Source organism: Alligator mississippiensis, chromosome 1, assembly GCF_030867095.1.
Source record: "Alligator mississippiensis isolate rAllMis1 chromosome 1, rAllMis1, whole genome shotgun sequence".
Lineage (NCBI taxonomy): Eukaryota > Metazoa > Chordata > Crocodylia > Alligatoridae > Alligator > Alligator mississippiensis.
This window is the reverse complement of record NC_081824.1, coordinates 256,322,883-256,342,680: the sequence shown is the minus strand read 5'-3', so window position 1 is coordinate 256,342,680 and position 19,798 is coordinate 256,322,883. Positions and strand designations below refer to the sequence as shown.

Below are 19,798 nucleotides of genomic sequence, written 5' to 3'. Positions count from 1 at the left end.
ACCAAAATTTGCCTTGGCCATCCAGTAGCCCCCCTTCCCAGTGTCACTGCCTCCTGCCCTACACAGATGAGCCCAGCCTGCCCAGACCAGGAAGAGGCCAGTGCAGCCTGCAGTCAGCAGCCCACCCTCACCCTGACCACAATCCAGGGGGTACATTACCCCCACGCTTCCCCCAGGGGTATGCACAGCAGCAGGGAGCCCTCCCTCCCTGGAGGAGCCACCCACAGCTCAATCCCACACCCTGCCCCACTCTGCCTCAGCTGGGCAGCACCTGCCCCAGCCCCACTCCCTTCCTCACTGTGGGGGGCCTCAATCTGTACCCCCATGCCCCTTCTTCCCCCATAGACTTACTGGCCAGATACTGCTCTCCAAGCTGCCGGGCTGCATTCCTGGCAGCTTGTGTGCTGCAGGTGCGCACATGCACATGGCATTTATTGATGACATTATCATCTGCACCAGCCAAAAAAAGGCGATTGCTGATAATGTCAATTTTCCTTTTATCAGTGCTGATACGATATATGCCGATATATTGGTGCACCTCTGGTAGTTTTCTATGTACCCAATTGATCACAATCTTTTTTTGTCCATTACTAATATCCATGTAACAGACTTGGTTCACACTGTCCAAAGCTGTCCAGAAGATGTTAAGTTCATTAATTTTATCAACAGATTTATCTAACCCTTCTTAGACAGCTTTAAAAATCTCGCTCAGTATCCCATTCTTCTTTGTTGTCTTTCTTATTTCTTCTTAAACTCATTTCTACAATCTGACTTGTGTTACAGTATATTTTGTGCATGGTATCTTTTGTAAATATCATGTAAGTACTGAATAGGAGTTCTAATCATATTGTGGTTAGTACATAATCCCAGTGTCTAAGACTGATTTTAATATAGTTGACATATTAAAATGTGTGGTATTTTTCCTCTAATTTTGCACCCAATATGACCCCCCCCCCCATTTGCTAAACTTTAAAGATATCAAAAATCACAAAATTATCTTACTAATGTATTTCTTCCTCTTCTTCTTGAATCATCTATCACTTCCTTCCTTCCTATGTTTTAATAAATAAACTTTATGGAAATGCAGTGATTTAAGTGTTTTGGTTTTTCTGTACCACTACAAATGTGTAGCCTGAATTCTTGGAATACTCAGAGGTGCACTGGCAGCTTAGAGTCTCTTTGTTTTTCTAAGGTTGTAACAAGCCTCTTGTCTTATGCTGTAGGTTTATCACAGATCTGGATGGCAAAGTTCAATTTCAGTTCTCAGTTTTCTTTGAAATGGAGGGGAGGGGTTGTTGGGTTAGGTTTCAGGTCATTCCTTTTATAGTTTATGGACCACAAAGCATGGATCTTGGTCCAAACATAACCAAGGAACATATTTGGCTTCAAGAATTTGTATGCAAGCCTGTCTCTCTCCAGTTGTGAAATGAATTAACTTCCATCTTGTTGGATGAGAGAAATATAAAGTCAACCTTAATAAAGTTTACACAAGTTAATGATTGAAAGATGTTAAGCAGGTCACCTTTCCTACTTCACCAGAACTGGATTTCTAACTAGTCACTGGATTAAGCAACTGAGATCTGACAGGAGTACCAAAACGTTCCAGGAGACCATTTGAGGTAGAAATGATCTGAATCAACACCCTAAAGTAAGACATATAACTTGCACTTGGTTCTTCTGCTGAGCTCTTTGATGTCATTTAAGGCAAAAGGTGCTGCATAAATTTAAAGGGTCTTTCTGGTTTTGGACAAGGAAAGCAAGACTACAATCAAGCTCGATGGCAGCTGTATGATTGGATGGATGGATGTAGCTAGCTTTGAAAGCTGATCCCTGAAAATCAGAAATCTTGATTTTTGAGAGAATCAGTGGACAGAACTATATTGTAAGTGTGATGGAACTTGGAAAAGCCATTAACACTTAATGTTACTTTTGCTCTCCTTGCAGTGAGCTGGATGTTTAGCCAGCAGCGGGAAGGAAGAGGAGGGTGAAAGAAGCTTCTCTTCCTCCTAACTTCCTCCTCATGCACTAACTCCCCCCACACTTGAGTGTGGAAGGGACCTTCAGAGAGACTGAACATAAAAGCAAGCACCAGCCCTCTGTCAAACTTTTTTCAGCCATGTGGAAGAAAGGTATTTTGGATAGAGGAGAAAAAAGAAATACTCATGGCACACCAAACTGGCAGTGAAGGAAAGGAAGGTCTGGGGGAAAAAGAGGAGTGGGGGTGCACAGAGAGCACCTTGGCATAGTGAGAAAAAAATGGGGGACTGGGGAGCTGGGTTCAGTTGCATAGCCCAAAGGTGCTGTGAGCTGAGGTTTCACATGATGAAGCAGCCAGATATGCATCCTACCTTATTTTACAGTAGTTTACCTATGTAGGCAAACTGACGGTCTTGAGCCCTGTCAAGATCAAATTCTGAGCCCTTCTCTCTCCAAACGCATGCTCCCCATGGCAGCCTTCTAATGGGGTCTGTGACAGCAAAGGGCATCTCCGGTCTAAGATTAAGTAACATGAAGCACAGTATGACCCTCCAGTCAACTTGACAGGATACCAAATGTGTGCACTCCAGTAACTGATGCTTGTGACACAGAGAGGATTTTGCTTGTTTGTCCTGTTGTGGGGTGGTGGATGCTGGGAATACAAACTGTATTTGTTTTAGTATTGCTTGGTTGTTTTATCAGGGACACTCTCTTGCCCCAGGGTCACTTGCCTGCTCATGCTTGCTGAGGGCTGATGTAGTAAGGTAACCAAACTAGAAAATCCTGTATTGCACAGCTAGAGAATGAGAGCCTGTTTCCAGAGTCAAGACTTTTGTCCCATCCCTTTCCTTTGCAGAGGGTACACTCACAAATGGATTTCCCCTTGTTTGTCATAGTTGCGATATCCCTCGCCTGTTTAACTATGCTGACCTCGCTGTCAATGCCTCAAACCTCCTTGCTAAACTGATAGTGAGATAACTGTGACCACAGCAAGAAGTGAGCTTTTTCTCAGGACTTGCCTTAAAGTCAGTTTCTCACAGAGACATGGAAACTGTGAATGGCCATGTTCCTGAGCAGGGTTATCAGGTTATTGAATTACAAGAAGCAAGAGAAGAACTGAATGAAGATGAAGATGAGGCAAAAAGTAAGGACCCACTTAAACCTGAAGAATCTACAAAAAGTAAGGTAGGACTTTGTCATTTGCTTTGTGCTTATAAAGACGTTACCTAAACAGAGAAAATGAAGTAAAGGAGCATTTCAGGGTCATGGGAGCTTTTTGTAAAACTATTTCATAACATTTTTTGTTCACTTATGCTTAAATGTCACTGGCCTCCTTAATGTGTTCTTATACTTTAAAAGCAAGGTTTTGAGGCTTAGTTTTGTGTTTTCTCACCTCTGTTAATGACATCTGCTAGGATGGCAGCAGGATTTGGGGAATAAAGTTATTTTTTCATTTTTCCTGAGCGAAGGGAAAGCAGCCTGTTTATTTTATTAGTTTCACTTTCCTTTTTTGATGTGTCTTGCATTTTGCATAAGTGAAAGGGATATTGAAATTCAAACCATTTTTTCACTTAGAAATAGCATACTAGGAAAAGGTATTGATAGTGGGATTTTTTTTTAATTTGTCCTCTCCCACAATGTAAATCAAATTATTGATTGTCCTTTAATATACAACTTAATGTGCATGGAACTGGAAGCAATGACAATTAGAGATGATCAATATTAGTTGATAAAACCCATCACCAAATAAAATATAAATGTATTTATATTTGTCCAAATAATAGCACAGCAAATTTCTAGACCAGGCCTGTCTCTGGTCACAGCTTTTAGGTGCTACAGAGTTTATTAATTTGTATGATGAGGAGACTGAGAAGTTTCAGTGACTCCCAGGCTTCAGTTTGGGTGAAAAACAATCTCTCTCTCTCAGGCTGTGGCAAAGCCAAATTTTAATCCAGGTTTTTAAATCCGAGTCTGTGTCCCTTACCTATCAGACTACTGCAAGCAAGGTTTTGTTTGAATGTATATGGCCCTAACTCCACTGAACAATTGGTTAGTCAGCAGACTAATGATATATATTGTTGCGGATGCTATTACTCCTGGCTCCTTTTTGGACATTTCTCTTATTGATCTGCTCCAGTATATCTGACTAGAAAACTTTGCAAAACTTTCCACAGCCGCTCCCCACCCGAGCTCTGACACATCAATTGCTCGTAAGTAGAGGGTGTGTGTTCGTTTTGTAGGGAGGGGTCAGATCTGAGTACGTAACTGAGGTCATGTCAGTGTACACATGTTTAGTGGAAGCAGCATTTTTGTAATGGCTTTAGCAGATGGCTGGAAACCAAAGTAGAAATTCTGTTCCTTGGGCAAGTGTTTTCCTTAGTTGCCCCAAACTTAAAATGGGAACTATGCCTGCTGAGTTTACAGAATTGTTTTAAGCAACAATTAGTAAACATGATTGGCAGATAAAACATGAGACATGGGTGCAAAGTATTGATTTGAAAGCTCTATGACTTTCTTTAAAAACCAAACTCCTATTAATTTTCAGTGTTAAATTCAGTTGCATACTTAAATATTCAAATTAAAATATATCTTTCAGATAAATATGCCCTATAGCATGCCCCACTCATTTTCTCCTTATTCTTGAAACTCTTTCCTAAAAAGGGAAAACTACCAAATGTTAATTCATCCAGTGGTGTGAATCTATCTGTAAACATTTGTTGTTATTTGTTTCTATTTTTTTTTTACAAACTCCTATCCCAACTCCCTATCCCAATAGGCTCATCTGTGAAAGATGTTTTGTAAGTTACCTTTGAGGTTTACAACTGAGAAATTAGAACTGCATACCAAAATGAACACACTGAAAATCCATCCAAAATAAAAATATCCACTTACCTGTGGGCATATACTTCTCACAAGATGATCATTCCCTCTCCAATCTTTCAGTTATAATCCTCAAAGGGAATTTACAAAATACCTTTTGTTGACTAGCCTACAAACTTCACTTCATAAATCTACTGGATACAAAAAATCATGGACTTAATATAGACATTGGATTTATGACACATTACAACCTGCCTGACATCTGATTCAGCAGGTACCTGCCTGAAGCTTACCATTTGCATTCTTCACACATTCCCTCCCTCCCCTCCTATCTCTACCCATTGTAGCTGACTTCCTACCCCTTGGGGCAGGGGGCTGGACCTGATGATCCCTAATGGGAACCCTTCCAGCCCTAATATCTATGAAATCTATGAAGTCTTCTGAACTTTCACACATTTACATTTTCACAGGCTTCTTGTCACACTTTTAGCTTCTTTTCTACCGTGGAGAACTCAGAACAACAGCAGAGTCTCCCAATGCCTGAAGGAAGGGTGTTTGTGCCTAAAAGGTCGCAAAGAACTTTTTCCAACTATTTAGTTAGTCTAATCAAAGATACCATATCTGCTGAAAGAACCTTGCCTGTCTATGTCCTTAGACCAACACGGCTACAACCAAAATCCCTAAAACTTAAAAAAAAAAAAAAAAAAAGCAAAACAAAAAAAAAAAAGTATTTTTTCTGAGCAAGGTTTAGTACATACCACTCTATTTTAGAAAACGGAGAGGTTAACTTAGAATTATTTGCTCTCTGTGTTTATATTTGAAAACTCTGTGGCCTAATGTTTTAGTTAGATTGTGAATACTTTTGTAAACTCCTCCTCCTTAGTATACCAGAATAGGCAAACACTCAAGAGGCAGCTTGTGGACTCTGTAAACTGCAACAGGCTATATGGTCTGGTTCAAGAAACTTGGAAATGCTGTGAAATGTACAAATACCATTGCTGATTATTTCTGATCCTAGGAAACCAGGAAGCTTTTAAATGAATCCCTCACAGTCTGTAAAGTATTTAAACCAAACAGCTATACTTAAAGGTATTTAGCAAGTGGACATTGTGTGCTGAGCACAATTTCCTATTGAACTGCTGTATGTACTCACCATTAGAAAGATTCTATGATACACAAGTCCTCTTGTGTTAGGGTAGCTTGCAGTGTTTGCGGGAGGGGTAACCAACTGAATAACTGGCAAATAGCTGCATCCTCCAGACTTTGTAAACTCCTATAATAGTTACCCATTATGCAGGTAACCAAGACCTGCAAGACCTGAGTTTCCTGGTGACTTCTGTGAACCCCTGATCAAATCCCTGATGTGCCTATAGTTTTCCACCTTTTTCACATTAGTTAAAATGGTTCAAGGAACTTAGACTTTTTATCAAGGCAGTAACTCTCACCAGACAGATTTATATTAAAGGTATTTAATAAAACTGATTTTCCACCCATGCAGGTGTATTTAAGTTAAACCTGTTTCATTTAAGATGAGTGGGTGCGTCCAGACAACTGGGAAAGCGTGTTTCCCCCAGGGACAAGCAGCGGTGGCACAAGGCTGCTACTTGTTCCTGGGGAATGCCTGTGCCACACGTGCTCTGGTACATGGCAGGTTACCCTGGGTGTGGTAGGGGAGGCTGGGGTCAGCAACTGTGCTGGCTCCAGCAGCCTTACCTGGTATCCTGGGGGCCTTTGGGAGCTGTAGCTGTGGCACTCCTGCAGCAGAAACCCTGGCCAGTAGTTGGAGCACAGCTCTGGTCAGCAAGGCTCCAGTTTTGGGTGGCGTGCTCTGCTGCTACATGCACAGCCCCACTTTTTTTTGACCTAGGAGATCCTGTGTTCAAAAAACCCACACCAAAATAAAACCAACCTCCCTGTGCTGAAAATGCATGTGTGATGTGGGTGCTGCAGATGGATCTGTGGCACCACATACTGCATGTTTGTGCTTGTCTGGATGTGCCAAGTGTATTTATACAACCTTTTGAGCTAACTTAGCTGAATCAGGTTAAAATTGAACATTTGGTTGAAAAATTGCAAAAGTGCAGGTCTGCCTTTTGTAGAAACAAACCTACACATTTAACAGTTGACTAAATAGTACACAACAGCTCCTGGTTTTCATCTTTCAGTTAAAAAGAAGGCTCGGTTGGTCCTTCTATTAATTGGTTTTGCTACTGTGTGACCTTGGATGCATGAATTTGGCCATCTTTTTATTAAGATAGAGCTAGGTGTATAATTTTGGAAGTGCTTTGATACCCTTGAGTGAATAAGAAAAGGCACAGTGAAAATGTAGAGCTAGATAGCATTATCTGTTTTCAAATTTTAATCTTGTGTTGGGGGGGGGGTTCCCCCATCTTTATTTGTTAATATAAATTTCCTTTTTATTCTTTGTGTGACTAGGAAAGAATCTGGAGACCATGTAGCAAAGTAGTTTTCTGGAAATGTAAGCTGTGGATGCTTATACTGGCAGTTTTTCTAGTGATCCTCCTATTGATTACCCTCAGCTTAATTCTTTATTCAGGTATGTACATTACATGGGGGTTAAGAACAGAGGTTCAAAAGACCCACGACAAAATTGATTCAATCTTCACAGTTTTTTCTAAGCTGTATAGATTGAACCGATAACAAACTGAACTGATGTTCAGTGTCTAAGGCTAGGTACAGACAGTCAAAAAGCCCAAGGTTGAATCAATTCAATCTTTACACATTAGTCTAAACTGCACAGACTAAATTGAAATAGAAGTGAACAGACATTTACCTTTAATTCAGGAAGTGCAGTCACATGCCTGCAGTAGTTTGGGTCAGAACATAGGGGGGGCGCTAGAGCATGGCTCTCTGGCTGTGTTCACTTCCTCTTCCTGCTACCCCTGAGGTCTTTTGGATTTGCAGTCCAGCAGGACGACAGCAGAACTCTGCAGGGTTGCTCATCACTTCCTGTTCCTGGTTCCAGGTGCCTCTGGGATTTTATAATCCACAATTGCAGCCAACAGTAAGTGTGAGCAGGGGAAAGGGTGTTTAAAACCCCTCCCTGGCCCCAGACCCCAGCTGGGGTTTTCCCAGGGGACAGTTCCCACCTCTGTAGACTGGGCTGCATCCCCAGCCAGGCTTGCTGCCCCCCAACCCCCTTTGTCACCCAGTCCTCACTGCACCATGCTGGGCAGACCCCACCTAGGGGAGTGCGTTCCCACCTCACCTTCTCCCCTGCCTCTCTGAGGTAGATGGCTAAAGAGAAGGCAGGGCTGAGCCAATCCCAGCCTGGCTCTGAGCTGCGGGGTGGGGGAAGCAACCTGGTGGGGAGAATGCCAGGTGGGAGTGGGGTGCGGGGTGTTCCCTACCTCTAGGAGGTAGAGGCTGGGGAGAGGGCAGGGCTAAGCTGATCCCAGCCCAGGTGGCTGGACTGCAAGGGAAGGAGCAAAAAGTCCCCACCACAGGGGCTTTTCCTCCTGTTGCTGTATGGCCTGGGGCTAGAAGGTCCTGGGAGTCTTTTTCTAACCCCCAACCTGCCAAGCTAGCAGACACAAGCAGGAAGCAGGCCAGGGAGCAGAGGCTTTAATGCCTCAATCTCTGTGACAGCTGGGGGCAGAGCCAGCCATGGAGCAGGCAGCACAGCCCACAACTTCAAAGCATCCTGACATACTAGGAGACCATGAGTTAACTTGAGTTAGGAGGGGTTCTGGGATACAAGTTCCTTAAAATCTGATACTGCATCCAGCCAGGTTTATCTTCAACCAGTTTGGGCCATTTTGAAAGCAGTTTATGTACATTGAACTTCTGTTCTGTTACAGGTTTAAACCAGTTTCCAATCACTTAAACCAGTTTGTGTAACTTCTGTCCTTAGCCTAATAGTATATGTCTCTCAAATCAGGTGAGATCTATGACATCATGCTGTGACCTGGCTTTAGTTTTGTGATGGAAAGACTGCAGTTTTGGGTGTTGATTTATCAAAGGTGCTAGGCTGAACTGTGGGTTATTGTTAGTTGTAAATAAGGACTTTACTATCTTGAATTTGTACAGACTCTTGGGATGCCTGTACATGTGCTGGGAGGCTGCTCCAATGTTCTGTAATTACAGCACGCCGGAGCAGACTCGATTAATCAAGTCAGCTGGAGCATGCTAATTAGCACACTCCAGCCAGCCTCTGTGTCTCGTGTATCGGCATCCCTGTGCTTCAAAGTGGCGGTGGGGGTGCTTTAACTAAAGCTCGTTCAAATAGATTTAAAGCATCCCCACTGCCATTTTGAAATCCGGGGACACTGATACATGAGGCACTCCAGGCACTTTAATTAGAGCTTCTCTAATTAAAATCCCCCTTGCCCCCCACCCCAACTCCTGGAGTACATGTAAAAAGGCCCTTGGGTAAGATGCACAGAGACCTCTGGCCTTGGGCAGTTGTGCATTTAAATCCTACTGGGATCCTTCCATTGAAGCTGTGTTTGTTTTAGTGCTTTACCATCAGGATGGGCACTAAACAAGGCTTGAAGTCAGTGGCAACATGCACCTCACTCAATCATACTCTGGTTGTTTTCTTCTCTCTAAATCTAGTTTAAATATACATACAGAAAAATAACAGGGAAAAGCAGCCTTGGAAAATATATAGAAGGAATAGCACTTTTGATTACATCTAGATAAAGTCTGTAAACCTTGAGCCAGGCCTAGATTACAAGTGGTGGAAAATATTTTTTTTCTGAGCATGAAAAAATACATTGGCAATCTGGCTATAACAGCCAATGATCCACTTGGCAGTGTTCCATCCAGTGAACATGCTTAACAGTTGCTAGATGTTGAGTGAAACAGCATCATTTTTCTATGAGGGCAGGTACACAACATAGTTATTACCCTGTAATTTATCTCCGTGTACTCTGTAGAAAGAAGATACATGACTAGCCCTCCAAGTTAGTTGCCTGCAGTAGTAGCAGTTACAAGGGCCTGGCCACTAGGTGGCAGGGAAGCTCTTTTGCATTGAAGAGACATTCGGGGAGACATGGTCAAGTTACTACACCTTTTTCAAGGACTAACTTTATCCTGATGTGAGTGTTTTCTACAAAATAAGCCTGCCTGTGTTGTGTTAGTTCACGATCTGCGTAGAAACAAGTTGTTTGTCTGCAACCCATCTGTGACAACAGGAACTTTTATCTTGCTCCTCTTCTGTCTCATTTTAAAACATAGAGGTTTACATAGATGAAGATGAATATTGGGACCCTGACTTGGTGTCTAGTGGAAATCACCATAATTTTTCAGGAACATTAAAAGTACAGTGTTCTGCTGGGACTGCTTACTCAGAAGATCTTACAAAGAAGGTAAGTGTTGACCATCTTTCTGTCAGGTATAATTCTGACCATAATGCAGGAGTATGGGTCCCTTTGAGTAATTCTTGTGCCTGTACACTGCCTCTAGATCCCTCCTCTATCCAAGCAGTTTACTAAAGCAAAGCGTTCCTGAGGTTCTTTTCTCTTCCTCATGTGATGCAAGGTCTCAATCCAGCGAACAATTTGCATATCTCTAAGCATCTGAGTAAAAGTAATGCAGGTGGTTTTGAACTAGGCTGTGTGGTTACTAGGGCTGTGCAAAACACCACCATTCCACTTCGTTTCAAGGGAAGAGTGTTTCGTTTCAAGTTTCGTTTAGTTTCGGAAGCACTGTTCAGTTTCATTTTATTGAAAATATTTTGCTGTTTCGACATTTCACCCATAGGCTATAATGGGGAATCATGAAAATGCCCCAAACTTTGTCATTTCATCCCTGATTTGGATGAAGCTTGCAGGGATGGCAGTCCCTTCTGAGGGGATGAAGCCTGCCAAGTTTCAAGGAGATAGGTGCAGAAGTTTCTGGGAAACTGCACCTCAAGGCTTTGAAAAGCAAAAGTCCTGTCACTTGCCAGCAGCAGCAGCGTCCTATCATCCTGCTCGCAGATCTGGGGGCCTGTACCCCTGGGAGGGCTACATGGGCTGTGCCAGACTCCTTCCAGGGGTGTGGGCCCCCCAATCTGCCTGCTGGATGACAGGAGCCTGGTTCTGCTACCTGGGGCCAGCGGTAGCACTGATCTTCCTGGTGCTGGGTATGGGCTGTGCTCAGCGCTGGTCCCAAGCAGCAGCAGCAGCAGCCTCCTGTCATCTGGCAGGCAGATCGGGGGCCTGCCCACACCCCTGGGTGGGCTCTGGTGTCTGTGCCAGACTCTTCCTGGGGGCGCGGGCCCCTGATCTGCCTGCCAGATGACAGGAGGCTGGTTCTGCTGACTGGGGCCAGTGGCAGCACCAATCTTCCTGGCACTGGGTGCGGGCTGCGCCCAGCACTGGTACCCAGCAGCAGCTTCCTGTCATCTAGCAGGCAGATTGGGGGCCCGCACCCCCAGGGGGAGTCCAGCACAGCCCCACAGCCCTCCCAGGGATGCGGGCAGGCCCCCAATCTACCTGTCAGATGACAGGAGGCTGTTGCTGCCAGCTGAGACCGACGCTGGGCACAGCCTGTGCCAAGTGCTGGGAAGATTGGTGCTGCCACTGGCGTGCAGATCCGAGGGCCCATACCCCCGGGAGGGCTGTGGGCTGTGCCAGAATCCTCCCGGGGCACGGCCCCCGGATCTGCACCAGATGACAGGAGACTGCTGCTGCTGACTGGGACTGGCACTGAAGCCAAGTAAGCCCGATTTGGGAACTCAAAACGTTTCAAAACTTTTAAAATGTATTGAGTGCCCTTGTTTCATTTCAAAGTTGTTTTAAAGGCTTTTGTTTCATTTTGATTGCACTGTTTTGAGCTCGAAACACATCGGAACAGCTTCGAAATGAAACACCCAGTGAAATTTCGCACAGCCCTAGTGGTTACCTATATTAGAATAATGAAAGCCTTCTGGTTAAAAATTCTTGTAAGAGCCTAATGACTGACATGTTAAATTTACTGTTAGAATTCCTCCTTGCCTATTGCTGCTCAAAAATTAGTCTGAGTAAATGCAACAGATCTGTTCAAGTACTGTAGAAGGGAATTATTTCACTATTCATATAAATTTTTGGAAAACTTATCTAACTAGGGTGGGCAAAATGTGGCCCTGGGGCCAGATGTGGCCTGCCAGACCATTCTATCCAGCCCGGGGCCTCTAAAAAATTTAGAAAATTAGTATTTATATGCCCTGTGCTGCCTGTCATACGGCCCTCGATGCTTTGTCAAAACTCAGTAAGAGGCCCTCTGCCCAAAATAATTGCCCATCCCTGATCTAACTGCTGATTGCTTTTATCAGTGGGTGGTGGCCTGAAGCTCATAGCCTTTTTATTCACCCTGAATTCTTCCTCTGTCAGGGCTACCCAACAATCACCCTACACACAATTTAACTTGGATGTTAGTGGGGATAAGTTCCATTTCAGTGATCTGTTAGGATATGTATAACCCTAAATTTCTTGTCCTAAGAACCTTGTAGGCAGCAAACATTGGTCTCCCTAGGACTTGCACAGGCTCTGCATTTACTACAGAATTTTATTCAGTGAAGCTATACATCACCGTTTAACTTGCTTGTTTAGATATCATAGTTCCAGGGGGCTTCAGAAACTAGGATGTTTTGACATTACTTTTATTTCCAAGGAAGTATTTTACCTACTTTCTTGTACAGATTCTGCGAAGACTCTATGGAGGCTCTTGAGACTCTCGTTCTTGGACCAAGTTCTAGTGATTTTCTTTTCTAGATTAGTTGAACATCATTTTATAAATCCAACAATTTAAGTTGACACATTGGAAGTGAAATTGAAAACCAACTAGGAGCAGCTAAATGGATTTTGTAATTAGACTGTAATGAGATTTGGGTCAAACTTTGGTACTTACAATGTTTTCTCTTAAAGTACTTTGAAAACTGGATGTGTCCTCTTTTATTTCATGGGGATTGAAAGATATTCAATAGGGAAAATAGCTAACCTTTTTCTCTTTTCAAGTTAACAGATGTCTACAAGTCCTCTCCAGCCCTGGGGCGCTATTTTGTCTCTGCTCATGTAGTTTCCTTCAGGTAGGGAATTCCCATCATCAGAATTTTCTTTAAACTTTTATTTTTGTTTAGAACCGTAGAGAAGCATGACTGAAAGAAACCTGCAGAGGTCATTTAGTACAACCCCCTGCCTGAGACAGGATTATTTCCATCCAAACCATCCTTTACAAACTCACTGTCTAACCTCTTAGCAATACTACACAGTCAACACTGACACAACACCTAACTTGCCTCAGGTAAAGCAGGGGGAACATGGTGGCCAACGTTGCACTGCGGTACAGTTTGTTGATATACTCTCAAGAGATCCTAGGAAAAGGGCCATGCCCCCCACTACCGAGGAAGGCAAAATCCACCATAGTCCTTAACAATCTGACCATGGGGTAAATTTCCTTCCTGACTACAGCTATGGTGATCAGTCTGGCCCTGAGCAGAGAGGCAAGACCCTCTAACCAGGAACCTCTGGGCTTAAGTCCCAGCAGGATGTTTGGCACACCCCAGGCAAGATCCCCAGCCTCGACTGCAGGCAACGTCCAATGCCTCTGAGGGAGGCTTAAAAAACTCCCTGAGACATGTAGCAGCCAAGGGGATGGGGGAGAGGGTGGAGAGGAGGAATTAGGAGGATTGACGCTGACACAGACATACAAAACAGTGTAAACCTGTGAAATAACTATTGCTAGAAGAAATACCACCCCAATCAGTGAAATTGCACCTTAATCACATTTTGCCTAATATATTGTAAGGGATAAGGTGCGTGTAAATAGAAAATAATTTTAAAATATTTTGATACCTCCTGAATATTATCCATATTGCTTTGGATCTTGACTGCTAGTTTAATCAAACTTGCAGAATTAAGAAAGAGGCTTAAAAGTCAGAAGAGCTTGATTTTAAATATCCATTATTTATATGGTGCCTCAAAGTGTGCAAGTATGTTTTATGAAGTGTTCTCTACATGAGAGGGGCAAGAAGAGCATAAAGATATGACAGGCCAGTGGTATTCCACCTTTTTACTTGGCAGGCCAGATGGGCAGGGCCTGATGTGTCTGCAGGCATGCTGATCCAGTTAGTGGCCTGATCCTGCAGGCATGCTGGGCCCCAACCTGGCCACGTAGAGGGGTAAGGAGGATGTAGCCTGGCCACAGGGGGAGAAGGAGATGTGGCCCAGCTCAGATCCAGTGCCCTGGGGCTTGGGAATTTGTCAGTAGGGGAAGGGTGTCAGCATTAATTGCTACTGTTCCCCTGCTGCCCAATTTCCTGGCCCATAGGGAGCCCCATGAGCTGGATTTGGCCTGCAGGTTGGGGGCTGATCACCCCTGTAATAGGCCAATGTAAGTAATGAGAGAATCATTATTTTGCCATATTTTCTGTGGCTTTTTCAGGGTAGCAGGGAGAGATGGGAAATGCAGAAGCCTTTGTATAGACTGGGGAAGCTGACAGACAAGGTAGAAGCTGGGGCCAAGGAGAATTGGCAGTAATCAAGGTGGCAGATGGTTTCATTCTGGAGAGAGTTATAGCTGCACAAGATGGAGAGTAAGTGGTGGTGAGAGGACAAAAGCAGGATCAGAATATCCTGGAAATTTTGTCTGAGGCAGCAACTGGATATCCAACGAACTTGCAGGATAAGGGAAGGTAGTAGAGCTGCTGCTGCTAACAGGATTAGCACTGGTGGGAGGTGAAGGAAGATGCCTGTCTGTGATTTGCAGTGAAAGGAAAAAAAGGAAGAAATTGGGGGCTGGGGAAGAGATTCTGAGCTTGCCAAAGGGTGGGTAGTTGAAACTGCAGGAACAGAGAAGAGGCAGCAAGAGAGAAGCCAAGGAGAATCCTTCCAAGTGATGCCAAACAAGGAAACTGAGGGAGGGTGTGGAGGACATAAGATATAATAAATGGATTGGAAAGATGCGGAAAAACTGAGGAAAGTAGTTTAAACTATGCAAGTCAGCATGCATTGCAGTGTACAGACCAAGAAAAAACCTCCCTTGAGTAAGTTAGCGAGCGTTTGTTTGTGTCTTACGAGAAGATGGCTGTAGAGGAGTACTCTAGAGACAGGCATGGAACAGGTCAGTTTGGTCGATGTCATATAGTGTGTGATTCTTTCAGTTAAAAGAAGATCAGCAAATGCAAAGTGGTTCATTGCATACGAGCTAGTGTCAGTCTTCCTCTTTCTGCATACTAAGTTCACTTTCATAGAAACTGTATATGCAGAATATAAGGCAGTGATTCCAGCTCAGTGAACTAACAGGTCTGCTCCAGAGTTTGACTCTAGTTCAGGGGTTTGAACAATCCACTCCAGATTTTGCATTAGATGCATTGTTGGGTTGTGTCAGATATCATTATCAGGAAAGCTGCTTGTGGGATCTTAATGAAAATAAGCTTTGTGTTGCTAACACCTCTCCTTTTATTGCTGTTTTCAATTTATAACACAAGTATGTTACAAACATCTGACTGTATCACTACATGCCCAGTTACCCTTTGTACCTTTGAGAGCATCTCTCTCATTATCTCCGCACTGCATGCACAACTTATTAGCCTCAACAATAGTTGCACTTGAGGACTGACAGGAGACATGAGCCCTTAGACTATTTTGTGTATATGTCCATGGAGCTCTGTTTGTTTTTCAGTGATGAAAACGCCACTGCATCCTATCAGTTGCTATTCTCCTTACCGCCAGTGACTGAGGAGTTCATGAAGTACACAATGAGTAAAGATTTTGTGATGAATGTCTTGCGTCAAAATATTCTTGACGAGGAAGATAATTATGATAAGGGAGCATTTGACTGTACAAAGATAAGGCTTGATCCAGATTCTCTCACGCTAACTTGTAAGTGTCATGTGTTACAAAGAACATATTTCCAGAAATAGCATGTGTACATCCTCTTCTCTCTTAAATTTGAAGTATTAGTTATGGAAAGACAGTGAGATTTGTCAGTTAAGACATTTCCACACATCAAACCACTGACACTATTCTAAAATTTTCAGTGTCATAGTACTAAATGGATCTGATGTCCTCAAATGAGTTCTGAAATTATTGTTGCCAGCCAACACTCAGCTAAATTTCTATGCTACTTTGGTTGCATCTATAATATCAGGCAGATAATTTTAGGGTTTAGAAACTAGTTAGAAAAGCTTTTATTAAAAAAGATTTTTTGAATGCTTAAATGCTAGTGAACAAGAGAGGAGTAGCAAGTAAATGATGATGATTGTTTTTTTTCCATGATGGAGCGTGAGGGCAGAAAAAGCTCATTACAAAGAAATAAGCAAGACAAATCATGTTCATTAATTATATTTCATTTGTTTGGAAGTGCCGGATATAGTTAGGGAAAATGTATTATAAACAGGAGTTTAGTGTGCATTGGCAGAAGTCAAGTGCTGGATTTCCGTCCTGTTTCTCCTCTTGCTATATTGCAGCATGCTTCCCCTCTGTTAAGAGTACATGCATTAACTAAAAATCCAGTGAGCTTCAAGTTTTGCTGTAGACCCTGAATGAAGCATCTTGCCCTGTCTAAGAATAGCTTTGCTATTTGGCAGTTTTGGGTCTTGGAGCTCTGAACACCAGGATTGTCTGTACATTACAAACTGAAACTAATTTTAAGCACCAGTTATGCACCTCAAAATGTTGACACTCCAGGGCAGGATGATCTCTGATCCATGCTACGCAGCTCAGGTCACACTAAGGTGTGGTCACTCTAGGCTACACCTTGGTGTAAACACCCCACCTGCCCCCCTTCCCCTGCTGGCCTGGATTGGGGTCACTGCCCCTCACCCTCCCCAGCACCCCAGTTCCCTGCACACTGGCCTTCTGCCCCCCACTTCCTTGAGGCTGCCTGTGCAGTCTGCTCTGGGGGAGCAGGCAGGGAAGGGTTAACCTGCCTGACCTGCCTCTGTGGCTACTCTCTGGCTCGGCCCAGCTCAGACAAGAGCAGCAGCCTGATGGCTTCGGTGGGACAGACAAGTTAAGCCTTTCCTGCCAGCTCCCTTGGGACAGACCGCACATGGCCACAAGTAACCAGTGGGTGGTGGAAATGGAGGAAACCTGGGGGAGAAGCGGTGGGGAGCAGAGGGAACCTCAGGGACCCAGAGCAAGGAAGAGGGGGATTACCTTTCAGTCCTCCAGGCCCCTGCAGGCTTGCACATGTGACTGATCCAAAGGTGTAACAATACCTTTATAGCAGAGTATAAGCACTGTTAAAAAGTCCAGAGGTGTAAAAAAGGTTTCTTTTAGTGAGGAAAATCCCAGACCAGACTCTAAAAATGTCTCACTCGAGCTGTGGTCTAGTTCAAATTATAGACTCTTCTGCTTTCCTAGCTAGTTTCTAGTGACTCACTTTCAGGGCTTTCCATTCTTCTTGGTGCCTATCTATGGAATGGGATTTTCAAACAAAACAAAAGCAGTTAACTGGACATCTACCTCCCTTTAACTGCTTTCGAAAGAAGTTCAGGTGGTGACATTACCCTGTGTGTAATGTCACTAGGGAGAAGGGTATTGCTGCGGTACTGGAGACCAGGCACTCTTGAATTCTAATCTTGGAGTCCACTTTGTCAGATGGTGGTAGTGAGAAAAAAATAATGCAAAGTATTTAAGAGGAATTGAGGTGGTTATTTAAAATGAATTCTAAATAACATTGTTTTTTGTTTTAGAGAATCCATGGAGCAGCCCCTAGCCTCCTGCAACTGCCTGAGGGATGAGCTTGCCATATCTATTAATGTCTTGATGGATATTTTGTTGTGCTGACACATTGCTGAAAAAGTGGTGATGTGAAATACTATACATGATGTCGGACTGTATGTAGGAAATGTAGCATATTTACGGCAATTTCTTACTCTTGGGATATGGCAGTTTCCTTTTTTTATTACTGTCCTGATGTTCACTTCACACACCTCTCAATCCATTTGACGCTCGTTGCAATAAATCTTGCACTGTGCCTGACACCTGACCACATTTATCCACTTTAGAAGTCCCTTTGCTGGTCCCAATTCCTTGTTCCTGCCTTCATAATCTCACTGCTTTCTAAAGCTCAGACCTTAACTGATTTTGTTGATAGTCACACTATCTTCTGAGCTCATCCCAGAAGATAGCTTTCTATGAAGCTTTTCCCATTGTGTCTAATTCCCAACCTCACCTCCATCTCGTCTCTCTTGTTGACTATCACCCCCTTTCTCCCCCCTGTATTTTACCCGTAACTCTGAAATAGATCTCAAAACCCATTTCTGGCAAGTTTAGAAAAAGTAGATTAAATTATTATATTTTTTTAAAGGACTTTATGTGTGTATATTAGTCTCTCAGGAACTCAGAATCCTCTTGTCTTCCTCATTTTTCCTTCTTGTGTTCACTTTGCAGGAGCTGTCTTCTCTTTTTTTCTCGCCTTGAGAATTTAAGATCGAGGCTGGGGGTGGAGGGAGACTTGAGTCCTTTGTTGTTCAGTGTTATGAAGTACCTTGGACATTCCTGGGGTTCAGAAATTGTCCTGTGTTGTGATCTTGCAGATACTTTGCTGCAAGAACGTTCCCTGTATACCAAAGCATTAAGCACTAGGTCTTCATGAAGGCAAGACAGTGGGCCAAGTAAGCCAGTAGACGATCAAGAAACTTTTGTTTTGAAGTGTGTAATATAGCTATGTGTTCCAAAATGAGTAACAATTTGCTACAACACTACACATGAGCAAGGGATCACATTTGAAGGGAGACTTCCTTACAAGTGTCATGACTTTGTGGACAGAACACACATTTAATGTTGTATAAATGAAGTATAATTCTAGCAGGAAAATTTCTGTGTATATTTTTGTAAAGTTAAAATGTGAATTATTTTTTTTTTTATGAACATGTTATTTTAGAAAGCTTTTTATGTTATGGTGAAAGATGAGCTTTTGGAAAAAAACTTCTAAAGTTTAAGTTGTTAATTTATATTAAAGAATTATTTTGAAAGCTGCCTTATATACATTCATTTATTATTATGATACTATTTAACATTTTTAAGTTGTCCCCAGTTGGTGATGTTGAGGTGAAAAAATAACCATGAAGTTATTAGACAACTAGAACTATTGAACACTTATTAGGAAAAAAAAACCTGTAATTGCCCCAGTTGAGGTCTGCTCATGTGACTGTTAGGTAAATTTGGTAAATAATACAAGGTAAATTAGTTGATCACATGGCTCTTAACATGTGTCACATGACTTGCTGACACTATATTGGTACATATAGTTTGATTGTGGCTGACAAAAATCATACATCCCATTTCCTGATTTTGTGTTGGCTCTTATGTAGTTCATTACATTTTTTTTGTATATATAAAAAACAATATTTCCTTCAATTTCATTTACTGGGGGAAGGAAAAATTTGCTTCTACTGTAATGGAAGGTAGTGGTTACATTGTCTCCCAAAGCAGCATGCCATGAAGAATATCTGCAAGCAGTGGGAGTTGTGTAAAGCAGCCTTGCCTGGACTCTGCTGTTTTGTTCCCATGGCTCTTGTTGTCGATAGTGATTTTTCCTGCCCTAAGCCCTTCCTAATTTGGGAGAATGTGCTACAGCACTGCTAGGAAGAAATGCAGTTGCTCATTTTTATCTGTTGCCTTCCCATGGATTTAGTGGAAGGTGCTGGAGAGGGAGGGAAGAATCTGTCTACCTCCCTGTGCCCACCACCTTTACCATACTTGGGGAATGGAGTAGCTCCAAATTGCTGTTGTAAGCAGAGGGGGGAGTAGGGCAAGAAGGAGGAGGTTTGTGAGGGCAAGGGCAGCAGGATGGAGTCACAGAGTTGGATTCAAAAGTTCTGGAATAAAGGAGCTGTGGGAAAGCTGGTTGCCATCGGAGTGTTTCCTCCGCCACCATCCCATCTCCTCTGCCCTGCATTTGAATTCCTGAGTGCGATATTCAAGAAGCAAATTGGTGTTTATTTACTTTTACTTTTAAGGCAAATTTAGAATACAAGAACTGATAACATTTCCAGAAGCATGCTTTTTCATGTCACTGATCATCCATCAAATGCAAACGTATGTTCTATAATCAGTTAGCATGT

The 19,798-nt window shown here is 43.0% G+C and overlaps 1 protein-coding gene across 6 annotated transcripts; it reads left to right on the top strand.

The window, feature by feature from the left end:
* Positions 1-1,568: 1,568 nt before the first annotated feature.
* On the top strand, positions 1,569-18,710 carry C1H3orf52 (chromosome 1 C3orf52 homolog). 6 transcript variants are annotated; one of them, XM_014599144.3, is made up of 8 exons: positions 1,569-1,648; positions 1,945-2,129; positions 2,874-3,162; positions 7,234-7,354; positions 10,000-10,130; positions 12,741-12,811; positions 15,406-15,605; positions 17,423-18,710. In XM_014599144.3, coding segments are annotated over exons 3-8 (666 nt in total). In that variant the 5' UTR covers positions 1,569-1,648; positions 1,945-2,129; positions 2,874-3,021; the 3' UTR covers positions 17,425-18,710. The 6 variants fall into 6 exon arrangements, with proteins under 6 accessions (XP_014454630.1, XP_019332063.1, XP_019332064.1 ...); XM_019476518.2 differs by having other exon boundaries at positions 2,834-3,162; XM_019476519.2 differs by lacking the exon at positions 1,945-2,129 and adding an exon at positions 1,753-1,882 and having other exon boundaries at positions 2,834-3,162.
* The last annotated feature ends 1,088 nt before the right edge of the window (positions 18,711-19,798 follow it).

Bases quoted from the DNA above. Each gene is read 5' to 3' on its own strand.
- C1H3orf52 (XM_014599144.3), top strand. From the start codon at position 3,022: ATGGAAACTGTGAATGGCCATGTTCCTGAGCAGGGTTATCAGGTTATT. The intron at 10,131-12,740 runs GTAAGTGTTGAC...TCTCTTTTCAAG, and splicing joins CAGAAGATCTTACAAAGAAG to TTAACAGATGTCTACAAGTC. The intron at 12,812-15,405 runs GTAGGGAATTCC...TTTGTTTTTCAG, and splicing joins GCTCATGTAGTTTCCTTCAG to TGATGAAAACGCCACTGCAT.